The sequence below is a fragment of the Mycotypha africana genome (assembly GCF_025528875.1).
Source record: "Mycotypha africana strain NRRL 2978 chromosome Unknown BDF20scaffold_1, whole genome shotgun sequence".
In the NCBI taxonomy this organism is placed as follows: Eukaryota; Fungi; Mucoromycota; class Mucoromycetes; order Mucorales; family Mycotyphaceae; genus Mycotypha; species Mycotypha africana.
In genome coordinates this window covers 1,841,575-1,859,455 of record NW_026515725.1, presented here as the reverse complement: position 1 = coordinate 1,859,455, position 17,881 = coordinate 1,841,575, and the positions used below count along the sequence as shown (strand labels likewise).

The window sequence follows — 17,881 nt, the reverse complement described above, 5'->3', positions numbered from 1 at the left end:
CCCAAAAGGTATTACAGCCATCGGCTGTGAGCGCATGTACCGTTTCTGATTAGGAAAGGTACAGCATATACATCTGGTAGTAGCGAGTTCGAGCAACGAGGCCAGCAGAAGAAACCATGAGTTAGAACAAAAAGAAGCGAACCATGACACTAAAACACAATGTATGATAGCCAGCATAAGCATATGTTCAAACAAGACACAAGAGCGAATAACAAGTTACCGGTGCCTTTTTTTTTTTTTTTGAGAAAGGTGAAGGACAGAGCAATGCAACCATTTCTGCCTCTGCTTTATAAAGTCTTTATCTACTCATTGACTGTAATTTGCCCCTTTATATCACCAGAAGACAAAGGAATATACTAGAACCAATCAAGCCCAAGTTTTAGTCATAACTTGTTTATCACCCAATAAGCAAATGGACAATTTATGCAACAAAGAATACAAAAAGCATTAGAGTGTCAGATTTGATCAGCTTTATACATAATCTTGAGAGTACTCTTTTTTTTTCCAGTCTGAATAATTCACCTCTCAGATGGGAGCATTTCATTGGACGATTTCAAAAAAATTAAAGACTCTACTGATAACCGCTTTTGCTAAAAGAAAATACCATTTGTTCGTCGGAGTACCTGAATTGAAATAACTCTTGACAGCTGCGCAGAACTGACAAATCAAGAAGGTGGCTTAGAGTGTCTATTATTAAAGCTCATTTTCCTCTATTTTTTGTATTTCTTTTTTTTTTGGTTCAAACAGAAGCACAATTATCCTTAGCATAAATGGAATACCATCCTGAAATCACTGAACAATTAATGTATGTTTCTGAAAGTAGAGGCATTATGGCATTCACATTTGATTACAGAAGCTAATTCTCTTTTTTTTTTCAATATAGTTTGGTAATGCAGTTTGATCCTCACTATGTCTTCTATTCGTTTGGTAGAAACAGCTAGCTAACCGCAGTCATTATTTATGGCGTTTTACGCTTGTATAGTGTCCTGGATGTGGTGCACCAACACCACCCAATGCAGCCAACATGTGTGTCAACTGTATTCGTAATGAGGTAGACATTACAGAAGGTATTCCCAAGCAAGCCACCATTCATTTCTGCCGTAATTGCGAACGTTATTTGCAACCACCTGGTATTTGGGTTACGGCTCAACTGGAATCCCGAGAATTGTTAACTCTCTGTCTCAAAAAGTTAAAAGGCCTCAATAAAGTTCGTTTGATTGATGCTGGCTTTATTTGGACAGAACCTCACAGTCGACGTATTAAAGTGAAATTGACCATTCAAAAGGAAGTATTCGTCAACACTATCCTTCAGCAGATTTTCGAAGTTGAATTTGTCGTTTCACATCAACAATGTGATGAATGTACTCGTTTAGCAGCTCAAAACACATGGAAAGCCGTCGTCCAGGTGCGTCAAAAAGTGGATCATAAGCGTACTTTCTTGTATCTCGAACAGTTGATCTTGAAACACAATGCGCATAAGGATACAACCAACATCAAAGAAACAAAAGATGGTATTGATTTTTACTACGGTGCCCGTAGTCATGCTATCAAAATGGTCGAATTTCTCAGTGCTGTTGTTCCTTTGCGATATAAAACTAGTGAACAATTGATTTCAAAGGATATCCATACTAGTGTTAGTAATTATAAATTCACTTATTCAGCAGAAATTGCACCCGTTTGTAAAGACGATTTAGTTTGCATACCCAAAAAATTATCCAACACATTTGGTAATATCAACCAGCTTCTCATTTGTACACGTATCAGCAATTCGATCCAGTTACTTGACCCTCACACGTTAGCCATGGCTGATGTCACTACAACACACTATTACCGTTACCCATTCCAGCCTTTAGCCAGTGCCAAAGCGATGATTGAATTTTATGTATTAGATGTAGAGCCCTTAGGCCCTGTGAACGGTAGAAATGTCCTCTGTGATGTGCATGTAGCTCGTATGTCAGATTTTGGACGAAACGATGAACAATTTATTGTCAGATCACATTTAGGCGCTATTTTGAATCCAGGTGACACCGTAATGGGTTACGATCTCGCTCGAGCCAACTTTAACAATGACGAATATGAAAAATTACACCAACAAGCAAGTCTACCAGATATCGTGCTAGTACGTAAATCCTATCCAGCACGTAAGAAAAGATCGAAACCTAGAAATTGGAAGTTGCAGCAATTGGGTAAAGAAGTGGATGAGATGCTGCCTCGTAAACAAGATCAAGCCAAGATTGAAAATGATATGGAATTATTCATGCGTGATATCGAAGAAGACCCAGAATTCAGATCCACTATTAATATATTCAAGAATCCCAATGCTTCTAAACAGACAATGGCCATGGATAATGATGAGATAATTGATTCTGAGGAAGAAGAACTGCCCGAAATTTCTTTGGAAGAGATGTTGGACGAAATGGCTATCAATATGGACGATGATGATGATGACGAGAACACAGCAGCGCCATTAGTAACAAGAGCAGCATCAGGCGCTGTGGTGGATGAGGATGAAGAAATGGAAATGTAAATTGTTTAAAATGTGTATATTTTCTATCTCCTGTAATATTCTTAGAATCTTTCGAAAAGAACAATAATAAAAGTAGTATAAAGCACGTTTGTTTTTGCTGTGCTTTATTTTGTATTATAATGAGATATCAAAAAGCAATATTGAAGATTTTTTACTTGTACTATTTGAACGTCGGCACTTGACTAGTTTTTGGATGTTGGTATAGAAGCCGCTGTTTCATCTTGTTGTTCTTTATTAGCTGCTCTGAACAATTTCCTTGCTGCTTGATCTAGCATACCACCCACAGCAGCGAAAGGAGCTACGGTCAATCGAAATAGTGTGCTGCTACCGCCAGTTTTCGATTCTGCACCGGTCGACGTAAACGGGTCTTTCGTAGGTTTTTCAGTAGGCATTAATACTCGATGTGATAGGAGAAAAAGAAGTAAAGAAAAGCCAAGGTGAAAAGCTGGACTACATTTATGCATTTCACAAACGTCATACAATCGCCAATTTAATTTTGAAGATCATCTTTCGACAGCATGAATTTCTAGAAATAAAGAAACAATTGCAGTGCAGAATAGTATCAGATCAAATGAAGCTAATCCGCATTATAAAAGGGTTCCTGCAAAATGGCTTTTAACACATTCAAAGATAATTTTCTACTGCTGGTCAATACCAACAGCTCACTTTAGTCGGTTTTTATATGGTAATAGGCATGTCAATTTTTTAATTTTCAAAACAGCATCTGTTGGATGTTTGTATCTATAGCTGGGGGGGGGGGAACTCCATCGAACTTCTTTCTACTAGACAAGAAAACATAGAAAGCAAAGATAATTATAATGCTTAGTGCATTGTTCCCTTTTCTTAAGGAACTTGCGATCAGGTGGCAACGAATAAGAACCCCGTGAGCCTTTTGTCCTACGTCATTTTGTATAGCACCAGAATGTTGTTTTCACACAGTCGCTTGTGTTGGAATAATAGTTTCAGTAACCATCTTTCTGTGGTTTCCCCTTCTTTTTTCTACTTATTTTCTTTCAACACAAGCATATTACAGTAAAAGCGAAGCATGTACAATACTAACAATAGTGCTGCCACTACTGCAATGCAATTTCAACAAACGCACCATTATGTTTTCCCTCAACAATCATCGCAGCAGCAGCCCTATCCTCAACAGCCACATAATAAAGTGTCGATGACCAACACTGGATTTCCTTCTCCAGTTCAAGATGATACACCTCCGATAAAAACAGCGTATAACCGATATCCTCATGAGCAACATTCACAACAACAAATAAACGCCCACCAAGTTCAACAACACTATGAAGTAACCAATTTTGATTCCTCGACCTCAATCCATGTTCCTGAACCGATAACTATTAATTTTGCAAACAGCAACTATGATTCAGCGAGTGATAGTGCAAGTTTTTTATCGCCTACGACAAGCCCTACTAGTGTAGAAGATGAAATACTACAGCGAAAGTAAGGATACAAGTTGGCAGGAGTAGCAATATGTGGACGCTAATTATATGGCTCGTTTTAGTATGCAACAAATACTTGATAAAAAACGTCGTAGAAGAGAATCTCATAATGCGGTAGAAAGGAGGAGAAGAGATAATATCAATGATCGAATCAATGAGTTAGCTACCCTTTTGCCTGATCGAGATGCTGCTAAGCTGAGCAAGGGAAGCATCTTGCGAAACTCTGTGGACCATATCAAGCTACTCCATGATAACCTAAGGCAACATCAAAGGCGTATACAGGAATTAGAGAATATGCTGGATATGTACCGCATGACATCACAGCAGCAAGAATTATCGCATCCACCAAACTTGACTCGATTGGCCTCTGGTGATAGCAATAATGCCTATCACTGAAATTTATCTTACCTTATATCCTTCAACGATGTATTTACAATCTAGTTTTCCCCCAACATATGTTATATTTACTCTCATTTATTCAACTTTTTTGTATGTTTATATGTATCATTTAATATCTATATCCCTTTTATATCCATATGCTCCTTCACGACCATTATTCCTTGACCAGCTTTTTATTTCTTTTCTTTTTCTTTTGAAAAAAGCTGCATTTTCTCATGACATAATCCGAGCATCACGCATATCTGCACTATAAATAACACTCTACTGTTCCCAGAGAAAAGGCTTATTGTTATTTACAATTTCTTAACTTGTCGCAGGAAAACAGTTTTTAAAGGAAATAGCTTTAATTTCAGTTATACTACAGTTTCATTTCCGTAAAGACGTTGTCTCGCTTACATAAGTTTAACAGTAAACAAGCTTTGAGCTTTACCAAAAATTCAATCTCATTTATCCCATTTTGGGGCTTTCTATCATTCTTTTTCTTTTTCTTTGTTGTGCCTTTCTACCTACACCTTAAACCTCGACACTTCTCTTTATTTTACAAGGAAAACATGGGCATCATATTTAGCAATTTATGGAATAAATTATTCTCAAAAACACAAGTGAAAATTATCATTGTTGGTCTAGATAATGCGGGCAAAACAACCATTCTATATAAACTGTAATACAACGTATGCAACAGAAAAGAAAAGGACGACAAAAAATTTAATTCATTCTAGTTTGATGAATCAGGTCGTAACAACAACACCCACCATTGGCAGTAATGTCGAAGAAGTTGAATACAAAAACTTAAAGTTCCTTATGTGGGTAAAGCCCTCGCGGTTCCTGACCTTATTTACCTTTGTCAAGTAAAGTATCGTTTATCAACAATTTTCTATTGAACAATGTAGGATATTGGAGGACAAGAGTCTTTGCGAAGTACTTGGAAGACATACTATGTCGATACAAGGGTAATCATCTGCATACGTACCATTTCAAGTTTGATCGATAGATTATACAAGTCAAACCAACACCTACACGAACATATTTTTTCTTGAGTCAGGCCGTTATTATGGTCATCGACAGTACGGACGTTGGTAGGCTTCATTTAGCAGAGCAGGAACTACATCAGATGATGGAAAGTGATGTAAGGCACATCCACAGAGAGCTGTAAAAGTATGATAAACGGACATCTTACACGCATGATTTTACAACGATAGCAATTGCAAAATGCTAGTCTATTAGTATTTGCGAATAAGCAGGATGCAAAAGGTGCATTAGGAGCAGCAAAAATATCAGAAGCCTTGGGTCTAAGCAAATTAAAGGATAGGCAATGGCATATCCAGGTATGGAGGAATTGAATCATTATTTCGACTGGCCTATATTGGCAGAAGTTATTTTTTTTTTTTTTTGCACGCCCCTCCCACTCCCCTTTTTCCCTATTCTTACTTTCAATTTTTTTGCTTCATCTAGGCGTGCTCTGCGTTGACAGGAGAGGGGTAAGTGTGCAAATGGGGATAAAACTGTGAAACAAAAAAATACAATTAGAAATCAGAAGTTAACGTATAACCTCCCTTACTTCAGTCTTTACGAAGGGCTGGATTGGATAGTCTTACAATTGACAGATTCGTAAAGAAAATATGGTTCATGAAGGAATAAATAGCTCGTCGAAATCTGAACAAGAGTTATGCGGAATTGCCTATATCAAAAAAGAATGTACAGCGCAGTATGTACTGAAAATTATGTTCAGTTTAAGCGCATCGAAGAGCCAAAGATTTTACATGCATGCAAATGAATGATGTACAGCTGAGCGTTTCGCCTCATGCATTCTAGTGCGATAACGACGTCCTTGTGCCTTTAAGCTCTCTCAATGACAGAAGGGGTTCATCTATGACCGTATTGGATATTTTTTAATCTCCCAAAAAGCTTTTTAAATCCGTTCGTCTATTCTTTTCCTTTTTTTTTTTTTGGCTCTTTCTTTTTCGGTTTCCTTCAAATTTTCTTCGAATCCCAAAAAAAAAGCGAATATGAGAAGTCGGCGCGTTGTTTTTTGCTTACTGCATCTGTGTAAAGGATTAGTCATTGCTTGATTTGTTGCAACCATTTTTTCTTCATATTTGATTTGATAAGGCAACTAACAGATCTGTTGCAAAAAATATAGTTACAGCTGCTTATCTTGTAGTTGCAGATAATATAACCTACAGTGTCATTACAGATTCTGCAGAGGCCACCAATTTTGGTATTATCATCAATAACGTTACCTATCCCTTAACGCCGTCCAATATCAGCTCCATTCTTTTTCAAGGTAGCGCACCTTCCAATGCCATCTATACTTATGCCAAGTTTGACAAGAATACAAATGCACTGATTCAGAGAGAGCCATTTTCTCGCCCCGCTGTTTCAACTAGCACGCCTAATGAGTTTTTTAATCGAAACTGGAACAAAAAGGATATCAAACATTTCGAATTGGTTGCTAGTATTCCTAAAAATTACAATCGTCGTGATGACGAAGATTTACACCCTGAAGGCGAAATACCCACTATTCAAGTGGTAGCTAATCAATCAGACTTTGATAATCTGCATCATAACGTAGCCAAGGATATTACTATTACTGCCGATATTGTATACATCAGGTAGTACAAATTTTATCAAAGTCCAAGTATGATACAATGGGTGGATAATAACTCCAGCTTTTTTTTTCTCTCCGAATGAAACGCACCATTCGACCGCACTCGCCACAACAACACTTTCAATAAACAAAAACAAATAACAACCAAAATAACCAGAAAGGATTCTGTTAAATTGTTCAAGCAGGCTGAATTTGAAGTCGGTGGTCGCTCGTCAAGACAATTAACAAAAATTTCTTATAACATCAAGCTCAACAAACAAGCAAAAGATGATATCAGTGGTTTCAGGAAATTAAAACTTCGCTCAACTGTAACTGATCCCAGTTACATGCGTGATTATTTGACTAGTGATATGTTGAGGGCTGCAAACCAACCTGCCACCAGAGGCTCTTATGTCCGGTAAGTATACATGCTTTCGATTGTATATTAATAGAAATCAGGGATAAGAAAAAAGCCGCTGGACTGACATGCTTGGTTTCAAATCACGCATTCTCGTGATTTGATACAGAGTTTTTTTAAATGGACGACCCATTGGCCTTTACACTATCATGGAGAAGTATGATGATACATGGTTAAAAAATGAATTTAACGCTGGCAATAAGTATAAAAATGGTATCTTCTATGAAGGCGAAGGAGGTACTGGTGATAAACGTGCCGATTTGTCATACAAAGGAGATAATGCTACAGATTATGCTGGCTCGGCCTATTCCATTGCAGAAAAGTCAGACTCAGGAGATGATAGTTTAAATGATTTGATTGCCTTCATAAAGTTCATTAACCAGCAATTGGAATTCCAAAAATCAGCGAACCAGACATCCCTTAATGCCACAGTTACAGATTGGGAAAGCCATCTTGATGTTGAAGGCTTCCTAACATGGTAATCTATCTACTATAGATCCTATATTTTTTTTTGATATGAAAGGCTGACAGCGATTTTAATATAATAGCATGGCTCTGGACTTTCTGCAAGGCTCTTGGGATGCTTATCTTCAAAATACAAACAATTACTTTTTATACAAATCTCCTGAACGAAACCGATTCATTTATATTAATTGGGACTATGATTATACGATGGGAAGTGGTCCTGTCTCCATGAAAAAAATTAGTCTGGGCAACTACAATGAATATGGTGGTGTTAAAACCAGACCCTTAATGGTCGCCCTCCTGAATGTGCCCTACTACCGTGCTCTCTTTGAAAGACGCTTGTCTGACTTAATCACGAACATTTATAATACAGACAAATCATACCCTGTCATTGATTCTGTTGTCAGCTTAATTCAAGATGATGTTGCTTGGGACAAGACTTTGCCGCATGTTATCTCGGGGTACGAATTTGTCACGCCTACTGTCAATAATGTTCTACATGGCGACTTTTTCAAAAAGAGCAATATTGGTACACCCACTAGTTTGAGTATCTTGACCGCTGTAGATTTTATCATCCGATTGAACTCGGATATTCCTTTCAAAAATGCTATCAACGGTAACACCGGTCACTCTTCGCTATATGGTGTTAAGGAATGGGTTCAAGTCAAGCTTGATAACATCAAAAAGAACTCGGGCGACACATCCCTACTACCATTCTTACCACTGAAGCGTTAAACCAATTCATTTGCATATTACAAATTATCACTATCACTTAATTATATATCACCGTGCTATACTCCATAGTATCCATTAAGCCCCACTTTTTTATCATTTTAAATATTCCATAAGTAAACCTCAAATTCAAAGCTATTCTACTGACTTAAGAATGCCGTCTTTTGTTTATTATGAAATATCGTACCTGTAAGAATATTTGAAGAAGTTTTATCAGTTAAATGTATTATATATTACAAAAAGTGTTTTGGAATCGGATGTTAGAAAATTGACTAAGGTAAAGGGCAAGCAAATCCACCAGTTGCAGGAGTAGCTATCAACGTTGGTTTATATCCTAGCCAATCCAAGCCGTAAAAATGTAATGTAATCCAGAAATGTAGTGGTAAAGATTCCCGTTGCTGTGGTTGCTGCTGTTGCTGATTGCCATTTTCGTCATTCGTAGGATGGTATAATATCGGATCGTTTGGAGCGCACGCTCTCACAATATCTACAAATGTAGGATCTGTACTATCTCGTGCCTGATAATTAAGTCGTATTGGTAATTGTACAGTAGAAATGCTATTTGGAGGTAAAGTTATTGACTGTAATAATTCCTGTTGTTGATCAGAGTTATCATGCTGCTGCTGTTGTTGTTGTTGTTGAGCATCGTGCAAATCCTTTCCAATAATCAGACCTGTTAGCGCATCTTTTGCTAATACTTGCACTCGGGAGAGCCGTGTGGGTATATGGTTTTGACGATTATCCACTGTCACATTCACCAGCCATTCGCTCTCAAAAATAACATTGCCCACTAAACCTTGTCGCGTTTCACTGATTTTAGCCGGTAAAGTCAATGATGCCCCTTCGATGCGCATTAAGGGTGTTCTTGGCCATAAAAAGTAAGTGATCACCGTACTTAAAATCAAAAATAAAAATATGCAAAAGACGCACGCTTTTCTGCCCAAGCAACAACAACCACCGGTACCACAACGCCATTTGCCTGCTTTACCAAACTTTTTCTGGTGTGAACGCTGCTCCTCTCTCTTTTTACGATCTTTACGCTGTTGTAACTCTCTTTCACGTTTCTTTTTTTGTTGTTTGAGCTGCTGTTGTTCCATAATAGATTGCCTGCTAGGTCTTTGTCCGCAACTGATGAAGCAACAGCCAATCCAAAATCCTCGACTAGTGCTATCTATATCGGTATGATTATTCTTATCGTGTAATTTAGCACTGGAATTTGTATGGCTGACACTCTGGATAGTACTCGTCCTAGCATAATAGCTTCCTTTTTCTTCGTCATAATCTTCATCATCGTAAAAGGGATAAGGTTCATGGCCATAAGCACTACGTTCTTCGGCCCAGTCATTTTGCTGTTGCTGGTGATCAAAATAACGGTATCGATCTTCTATATTCTCGTATTGCCTATAGCCACTAAATCTACTCTCCTTTTCACTTATATGTTCACCACCAGCAGCGTCTAAACTATAGCTATTGAAAGTAAATGATTGGGTATCCAAAGTAGCATCTTTTTCGGACTCCATAAATTGGGCGTAGATAGGTTTCTTCTTTTCAATGACTGGCTGTTGCTGAACAAGTGTGTCTTGACTTCCCCAAGGTCTATTTGGCTTTCTATGGTTATCCAGTAGTTGGCTGCTGTTACATAAAGAACTCGATGCAGAAGATGAGGACAACGATAATTCAGGACTCTGTAAATAAGAACGCGTCCTGTCATCAAATAAAGATGACTTTGATCGTTGTGCATCTAACGGATGAACTATTAGAATGTGGGATATCAGTACGTAGCAAAAGAGAGAGACAATTTAATAAGTATATCGATTAAGTTCGAGTATTTCCTTCTTCTCTTTCCCCTCTTCTTCTTTTTACTTATTTACCATGTGAATTTTTCCTGTTATTATTGTTGCTACGAATGTCTAATTCGAGTTCCCCTGCAAAGGAAGCCGCTCGTAATCGACTGAGTTCAGGTACTGTAGGGGGTAAATGAAGAGATGACCGTTTCATAAAAGCGTCAGCAATTGTTAATCTTCGAGGTTGTTGGTCTGCAGCCGTTATTGCATCAAATGAAAAGGAGCGAATCTCTTGTTGCATTTGCTGCAGTGATGGTCTAAATGCATCTCTGGAAGTTCTTAAACTATTGCTATGTGAGTCGGAGGTAGGTGATAGGGACCGTTTGTATTGATAGAAATCTTCGTTCGTTGAATTTTTCGGTGACAGATGCTGTCTATCGTTATTTCTGGTGGAAGAGCCTTTATTGGCGAATCTATCTGCTACAGAATGCCTCTTGTTATTATTACCTCCATAGGTGTCGGAAGAAGATGACAGAACTGTAATGCAATTGGATATAGTTGAAGCCGAAGGCGATGTTGTTCTTGTCTCTTCTTGCTGTCGCGGGGAGCTGGAGATACTTGGTGAAAAGGAGGAGGAGGAGGAGGCTCTTAAAATAGTAGTACTGGCTTCGTAATTTGTCGACATAAACCTATCTGCAATAGAGAGTCGCGGCTTCTCGTCAATCATAACCGACGGCGCTGAAGGCTTTCGATCATCCGATGATGGATATCGATTTGAATGAGGCCTTGTTCTTTCAATAGATACTGATTTTGACCGTAATTCCTTATGTATGCGTGGAGGAACAGCCAATGTATTTGCAGGAGGGTTGTATTTATCGTGTTGCTGCTTAGGTGCTACGGATCGAGTAGGTCTTGGCTTACTGCTGCTGCTCATTGGCGTAGGTGACGTTGAAGAGGAGTTACGCGATGACCGTGGCTGAGATTGCTTTGTAGAGATTTGCTTCATTCGAGTTCCAGGTGTCGCTGTTCAATGGTCGAAAGGGTTATAGAATTTGAAAAATAAAGAAAGGAAAAAGAGCAAGGTGATTTAGGAAGGAAACAATTTGTGAATTAGGAGGGGATGAAACAAAAACTTATGCTTGTTGTAGCCTGCGAAAAGAGCCGTCTTATTAAGGAGGCTAGAGTTTATACAATAAAACTTCAAAAGACTTTTTGTTCGCTTCTTACAGTCTTTCTAACTCTCCTTGCCTTCAAAGAAGTATCTTCTATCTTTATATTCAAACCTCCCTCATCAATTCTCATATCATTTTTTTTATAGATATACAAGTAGATTGGTCTCTTTCTCGAAGTGTATAAATTAGTCTCCTTGTTTTGCTCTTCAATGTTTTATTCTATAAATCCTGACATTCCTTGTTTATTTTCCCTACTTCAAAGATTGCAACTGTTTCGTTGGACTCAGTAGAAACATTATGGATGAATGAAGCAGCAGAGAATGAAAATGAAAATTCGGTTTTGTTGCAGAGCGGATGGCTGTTACAGTATGTACGTATCACATGCAAGCAGTTCCTCCTTTCTCCTGCATTACACCGCATGTACTTAATTTCATTTTTCATGATAAACTTACATTGTAAAGGCTTCTGGCTCTCAGCATATTTATTATATAGTGAATGTGGTGGCCTTATAATGTATTCGGCTTTCACCCAAAATTCAAATTGATTAAACCCTTTTCCTACTATTTGGATCATTATATGTTATATGTTTGCTCAAATAAAGGGGGCATAATGCAATTGCAATCATAATTTGATGAGCCATTTGTTTTTTAGGTAAATTGAACCCAGCTGCTAAAGACAGTGTATGCGATCAGCGTTTTTGCCCTTGATCATCTCTAGTACTATTATTATCGGAAAGCACTTTAAGCTTAATCAATTCAGTTTCTTCATTTCAAAGTGCCCAACATCGGGTGTATCAGTTTCATTTTTTTGTTTTATCCACACATTTGAACAGCTAGAATGGTCTGACAAGTTAATGATTAATAGTTATCATGCAACGGGAACGTATTATTGAGACCTAAAACTTTCGTTTCATTATAATACAAATGCAATGGCTGCTTCGTGCTCAAATTTGCTGGCGTTGATTGAGCCCCCGTTTTGACCGCAACATGTATGCATCCTTTGTATTAGGTATATAATCTCTAATGCTTTCTCTATAAATATTTGTTAGCTTGTATATTATGTGCGCTTATTTGTAAATCGCGACATAATGGATTCACTCTGGTTTTTTGACCTTTTTTTTTTTGTTTTGTCGCCAACTACGAGAAGATAGATTTTGTATTGAACCCTACATAAAGAGCTCCTTTTATATACAACGTATTGCTTAGTGTGTGACGTTGACAAAACCGCCACCGATTGATAACTGAATCAACACAATGACACAATACTTCAAAGAGGATAGAGAACATCAAAGGGAGAAATTATAACTTTTAGCGCTTTATTAAGAATTTTGATGATTAGTCGACAATAATTTTCTGGTCTAATTCTGCAAATTCTTCGTAGAAAACCTATGGACAGATATTTAGTGAGCTGGATGGACAGAACGGACAGTTAATGCGTCAGAAAGTTTACCTTGAACAAGTCAATGGCGTGTTTAATATCGTCAGTACCTCCTGTTTCACGGATAGAATGCATACTTAATTGGGGGTTACCAATGTCTAATTGACAAAATAAACCGGAGTGAGAGGCCAGATTATGCTTAACTGTGTTACAAACCAATTTCATTGTTGTAAACCTTACCCACTGTTCTTAAACCAAGTTTGGCGCTTAGCATAGGACCAATAGTGGATCCACAGCTAGAATCATTACGCACGACAAATTCCTAAAAAAAAAAAAATTTGTTAAAGCTATCCATTAACTTCTTTGTTTTCTCATCCTCTGTTCTTCTTTTACAATACCTGTAAGGGAATTTGATGCTTCTTTGCCAATTCTTTCAACACGAAACCAGTTACAGCTGTAGTAGCATAACGCTGATTAGCATTGATTTTGATCACCGTACCCTTATGCATTTCAGGGCGATGATTTTCCTCATGTTTATCAGCATAATTAGGATTAACAGCATGGGCCATATCAGCGCTGACCAAAATACTCTTATGAATAGCTTCTTCGAATGCTGTTGGAGAAACCTCTTTAGAAGCATCTACTACCTTGGTGTTGGCTAAACGTTGAAGCGTTGCAGGCAAAAGGTTAGAGTCGGCACCATGGGCCGTCAAAGAGCCTACTTCTTCGTTATCGAAAAGTGCAGCAACACGGATGTTACTGTCATTTTCCAACCCTTTAGCTTCAACTAAAGATCGCACGGCACAATAGGACATTTCTAGATTGTCGAGTCGCGGTGAGAAAATGAACTCGTTGAAAGCACCACCAATAACGGATTTTTGAGTGTCATATACTGCCAATTCGAAATCACGAATTTGTGAAGCTAAATTTATCAATTGAAAAGAAAGGGTGCGTTCAGAATTGGTTTAAGCGTAGATTGTATTTGCTGTAAATTGAAAGCGCTTAACCTACGCTTGACACTCATTTCCTCAGCGAGAATATGAATCAAAATTGGGTGGTGGTTTGCTTCAGCTTCAACACCTTCAGTAGGTTCGATACCGGATAACTGACTATTCGACGCATGAAAAGTTTTGAATGTCAAGGAATTGCTTTTATTGCCTCGTCACGGTTTACTTGTTGGTTTACTTACGCTTTGGTAGCCGTAGCAAGGATGGGAGCTAGTTGAGTTTCCTTATTGAATTTAAACTACAAGCATATACACCAGTTTTTTTTTTGGGGTTTTTTTTTTTTTTTTTTTTTTTTTGTGTTTACATTAGTCAAGGCACACTTCAGAATACAAACGATAAAACTTACATTCTCATTAGCAGTACGATCCAAGTGAATTGCAAGGGTAGGGATTCGTAAAATAGGTCTATACGGTGAAATTGATTTGTTATTCAATATGTTATTTCAACATAACAAACGGAAGAATTACAATTTATTTTCCCCCAACTCACCGGTCAATCTTTACTAAAGTATGCTTAAATGTACCATCTTCTTGTTGAATAAGAACACGACCAGCAACGCTCAAATCTCTATCAAACCAAGTGTGCCTAAATAAAATATATAAATTATATTTAGCTTACGAAATAAGAGTTGACGTACAGCTACATTGGTTTACCAAATACCACCGCCATATAGCTGGACACCTACTTCAAGATAACCAGTTTTCTCTTTCTTAGAGACTGGTTTAAGCTTCGATAAAAAATTGGCTTAAAGTTAATGATATACTGACTGTGCGTAGACTAATGAAACCATTCTATCTTTTTTTTATACCTTTAAACAAGGTGAGTCGGTATGAGTGCCGATGATAGAGAATCCATTTCCCGGGTTGTATTTACCGCCTACTTGAAAGGCAATAATAGCGGAGCCGTTTCGTGTAAAGAAATACTTCCCTTCACGTTGAATAAGTCCATCATTCCAGCTGTCGCGTTCTTTGATTTCTTTGAACCCGTTCGCTTTCAATATTTCTGCAGCTTCCTGTGTCGCGTGAAAGGGAGAGGGTGACTTGTTGACAAATTCGATGAAATCTTTGGCTACATCAGGCAAGAGTGTCAACGAATAAGCAAATGATTTATGCAAGAGTTCATTCATCTGTTAAAAATACCTTCTTCTGGAGGTTCTGATTTATACTATTGTAAGATAAAATAACTTTTAGCGTATGGAATATTGAGTAAAACAATAAACAAATAAGTTAGTCCAGTACCATCGTGCAATTATATACTGAAAGCTTAGAAAAGTTTGATTATGCTCCACAGGCAATGACAGCGTGGTAAAAGAAACAGTCTGACCTCTAATTTTCCAATTCTTTTTTCCAGCTATTTGAATATTGAAAACCCCTTTTCGATCAAGGGAGCTTTTGCTGTTGCATATATAAGCATCTACACTCAAATTAGCAAATTTTTAGAAGGCACTTTATGGTCAAAACATTATTAACATGAAAATTGAAGATCAATTGTGTCAAATCCGTGTGATGGAATAATACGGCAGTAAAGCAGAAGCAGCAGGTTTTTTACTGATTTACAATATATGAAAGGTAGAGGGACGGGTTGAATACTTGTAATTTGTTGTTGTTCACTGGCATCTATTTTACATATGAAATCTACACACATAGATGGAATAATAACGATAGATACAAAAATTAATTGAGATATAGTAATATGTACTGAGTAATGTATGTTCTAGAGAAGGGGATGTTGTATAGTCTAAAAAGGTATTGGTAAGTCTATAGGTAGAATGTATTGAAAATACTATGGTGATTTTTGTGCACTGTAATATAAGCTACGAACAGTCGTATTGTAATGATCACATTCATCAATAGCGTTGAGTAAAGTGGTTGCGTATTCTTTCTCGGTGAGATTGTTGAACCTACAATACCATCGTTTTATCTCCCTATAACGACGTTCAATTATGTCTTTTATAAGAAATCCGGTTTCTTTCATTTCTATAACAATAACGGTCCGAATATTAGAGTTTTTCTTTTATTGTAACTGGCATTGTCATTCTGATTTACCTTTGGATTCAGGCCATTCACCAACAGGCAATTCGATAGATTCTTCCACAACATTAACGAAGCCAGCATCTTGCAGATACCCACCCAATTTATTGTTTGTATCACGATCAAATTGAATGGCTTCATAGAAACGGTCAGACCATGTTTCTAACAACGTGAAGTGAGGCCCAATCGATCTAAAATTGACATCTACAGAGATTATTTTTCAAAAAAGATGAGCATTTTTTGATACTGCAGTCTTGTAAAGAAATATCCTTCCTTTGTCTACCTTGCTCATAGATTTCAATATACCCTCCTGGTTTCAGAATGCGGTATATTTCCCTAAACAAGCTTTTCCATTTGAGTGCTGGCGTATTAACAAGCCAAACATCTCTCATCATTAGATAGTCCACTTGATTATCCTCAAAACGTTCCAGACCAGTTTCACCTTGATGAATCATGGCATTTTGGAAGCTGAAGTTCTTGACAGTATTAGTTAAACTGGATACGGTAACAGATTCGTGATCAATACCAACTATGCAAGCTTTAGGAAACTCGAAAGCCAATTCTAAATCCCAGACAGCTAAATGCATGTATGACAAAAAATAAAATAAAATCGGGGTACAATTCAACGCACAGGTAAGAGAAAACAAAATGGGTAAGTCATCTACAATGAAATAATCATTACATTCGAAAGAAATTCTATAGCTACTCTATCAGTTTTTTTACCTGTAGCGCAGCACCAATCAATTATAAGGGAAGGGTTATTCAAAGGAATCTTGTAGTTTTTGCCCCAAGTGCGTTTCATTAAATAGTGCTATGATAGATAATATTTAAAATAATATACATGTTATATATACTTGTATGATGTGTTGGAAAAAGTGGAATTTTTAGCGTATCTGCGGAATTACCTGTCTGTGCCTCCTGTCACGGTCTCTTCTTCGTTCAGGACTTGTTTCATAGAGCATATATAATTCTTTCAACATGAGTTCACTGGAGTAGTCGTCTATTGTGGCATTAATAATTTCTTTTGCATCTTTATCGAAAGCTACAATTGTAGTATTAAGATTACGGTTCTTCTCATTTGTGTAAGTATTATAGGTAGTAGTAGAAGTAGCGACTGTAGTTGTATTGGAATCAAGTGTGGATGTTGAGGATATAGGTTGGTTGTCGTAATAAGGACCGGCCAGCGATTTATTACGTTTTGATTGATCATAATCAATGTAATTTTGATTGTACGGATATTCAGTATTTATGGTTAACGGCGAAGAGTTACTGCTGATATTAGTCGTGGTCGTTATCGACGTTGTGGCTGTACTAGGATGTAAAGTCGCTGAAGCTGTACTAGGTGATCTATATAGATGTAAAGAAGAGTAACTTCTAGAAAATTGAGGTACTGGCAAAGTTGACGATGTTGAACTTGACAGATCGCGACGATGAGTAGTAGATCGTTGAACATTTTCTGAATGCTGAAGAGGCTTATAATGTTTGAGCCGTTTCAGAAGACTTTGACTATTTTTGTGAGTATCATGCTGATGGCGATGAGCATCAAGAGGAGAAGAAATATTAGGTGAAGACTCTGAAGTTATTTCTGTGGTCGATGAGGTAGCTGGCAAGGCAAGTTGGCTTAAACCAGCTATAGAACGATTACTTTGTGTTCGAAGCTTTAGAATGGACGATCGTTTATTGTTGTCTACCTTGCTACTTGTTGTGTTTCCCATTCCCCTTTTACAGTGAAGACACCTCTTTTTATATAGAATTTTTAATCTGGGAAGAAAAAAAGGTACACAGTACGACACAAACACAGACGCACGCCAACAAATACCAAGGTACTAAAAGAAATTACTAAAGAAAAAGCACAGAAAAAGTTCGCTACTTCAACAAACTCATAGTTTAGCGATTTTTAGTTAGAAAAAAAAAAAATAAAAAAGT

The 17,881-nt window shown here is 37.4% G+C and overlaps 7 protein-coding genes across 7 annotated transcripts; 4 read left to right on the top strand and 3 right to left on the bottom strand.

Annotated features, from left to right (window-relative positions):
- Positions 1-1,024: 1,024 nt before the first annotated feature.
- Positions 1,025-2,527, top strand: BDF20DRAFT_813047 (NMD3 family-domain-containing protein; the record flags this gene model as incomplete). The annotated part of the gene is made up of 1 exon (XM_053076855.1): positions 1,025-2,527. One exon carries the CDS (start codon positions 1,025-1,027, stop codon positions 2,525-2,527), a length of 1,503 nt encoding a protein of 500 aa, XP_052940709.1.
- A 1,417-nt stretch (positions 2,528-3,944) lies between these two features.
- Positions 3,945-4,347, top strand: BDF20DRAFT_799289 (helix-loop-helix DNA-binding domain-containing protein; the record flags this gene model as incomplete). The annotated part of the gene is made up of 2 exons (XM_053076337.1): positions 3,945-3,985; positions 4,047-4,347. Coding segments are annotated over 2 exons (342 nt in total), but the record flags the coding sequence as incomplete, so codon positions are not given.
- Positions 4,348-4,934: 587 nt separating this feature from the next.
- On the top strand, positions 4,935-5,995 carry BDF20DRAFT_811545 (P-loop containing nucleoside triphosphate hydrolase protein; the record flags this gene model as incomplete). Its single annotated transcript, XM_053076701.1, has 6 exons — positions 4,935-5,044; positions 5,103-5,190; positions 5,426-5,509; positions 5,583-5,708; positions 5,836-5,861; positions 5,947-5,995. The coding sequence occupies 6 exons, from the start codon at positions 4,935-4,937 to the stop codon at positions 5,993-5,995; spliced, it is 483 nt and encodes a 160-aa protein (XP_052940707.1).
- A 314-nt stretch (positions 5,996-6,309) lies between these two features.
- Positions 6,310-8,776, top strand: BDF20DRAFT_844696 (coth protein-domain-containing protein). The gene is made up of 5 exons (XM_053079638.1): positions 6,310-6,429; positions 6,524-6,995; positions 7,149-7,388; positions 7,498-7,866; positions 7,937-8,776. The coding sequence occupies exons 1-5, from the start codon at positions 6,390-6,392 to the stop codon at positions 8,586-8,588; spliced, it is 1,773 nt and encodes a 590-aa protein (XP_052940706.1). The 5' UTR covers positions 6,310-6,389; the 3' UTR covers positions 8,589-8,776.
- A 64-nt stretch (positions 8,777-8,840) lies between these two features.
- On the bottom strand, positions 8,841-11,434 carry BDF20DRAFT_950267 (uncharacterized protein). Its single transcript, XM_053084871.1, has 2 exons — positions 10,457-11,434; positions 8,841-10,338 (listed from the first exon to the last, which is right to left on the bottom strand). Exons 1-2 carry the CDS (start codon positions 11,373-11,375, stop codon positions 8,858-8,860), a joined length of 2,400 nt encoding a protein of 799 aa, XP_052940705.1. The 5' UTR covers positions 11,376-11,434; the 3' UTR covers positions 8,841-8,857.
- Positions 11,435-12,851: 1,417 nt separating this feature from the next.
- BDF20DRAFT_950266 (peptidase M18) lies at positions 12,852-15,199 on the bottom strand. Its single transcript, XM_053084870.1, has 12 exons — positions 15,164-15,199; positions 15,065-15,089; positions 14,734-14,993; positions 14,579-14,652; positions 14,415-14,510; positions 14,272-14,329; positions 14,108-14,163; positions 13,930-14,027; positions 13,317-13,840; positions 13,159-13,240; positions 12,991-13,076; positions 12,852-12,926 (listed from the first exon to the last, which is right to left on the bottom strand). Exons 1-12 carry the CDS (start codon positions 15,164-15,166, stop codon positions 12,876-12,878), a joined length of 1,413 nt encoding a protein of 470 aa, XP_052940704.1. The 5' UTR covers positions 15,167-15,199; the 3' UTR covers positions 12,852-12,875.
- A 144-nt stretch (positions 15,200-15,343) lies between these two features.
- On the bottom strand, positions 15,344-17,857 carry BDF20DRAFT_844680 (uncharacterized protein). The gene is made up of 5 exons (XM_053079637.1): positions 16,861-17,857; positions 16,679-16,766; positions 16,239-16,532; positions 15,971-16,159; positions 15,344-15,901 (listed from the first exon to the last, which is right to left on the bottom strand). The coding sequence occupies exons 1-5, from the start codon at positions 17,668-17,670 to the stop codon at positions 15,708-15,710; spliced, it is 1,575 nt and encodes a 524-aa protein (XP_052940703.1). The 5' UTR covers positions 17,671-17,857; the 3' UTR covers positions 15,344-15,707.
- Between the last annotated feature and the right edge of the window lie 24 nt (positions 17,858-17,881).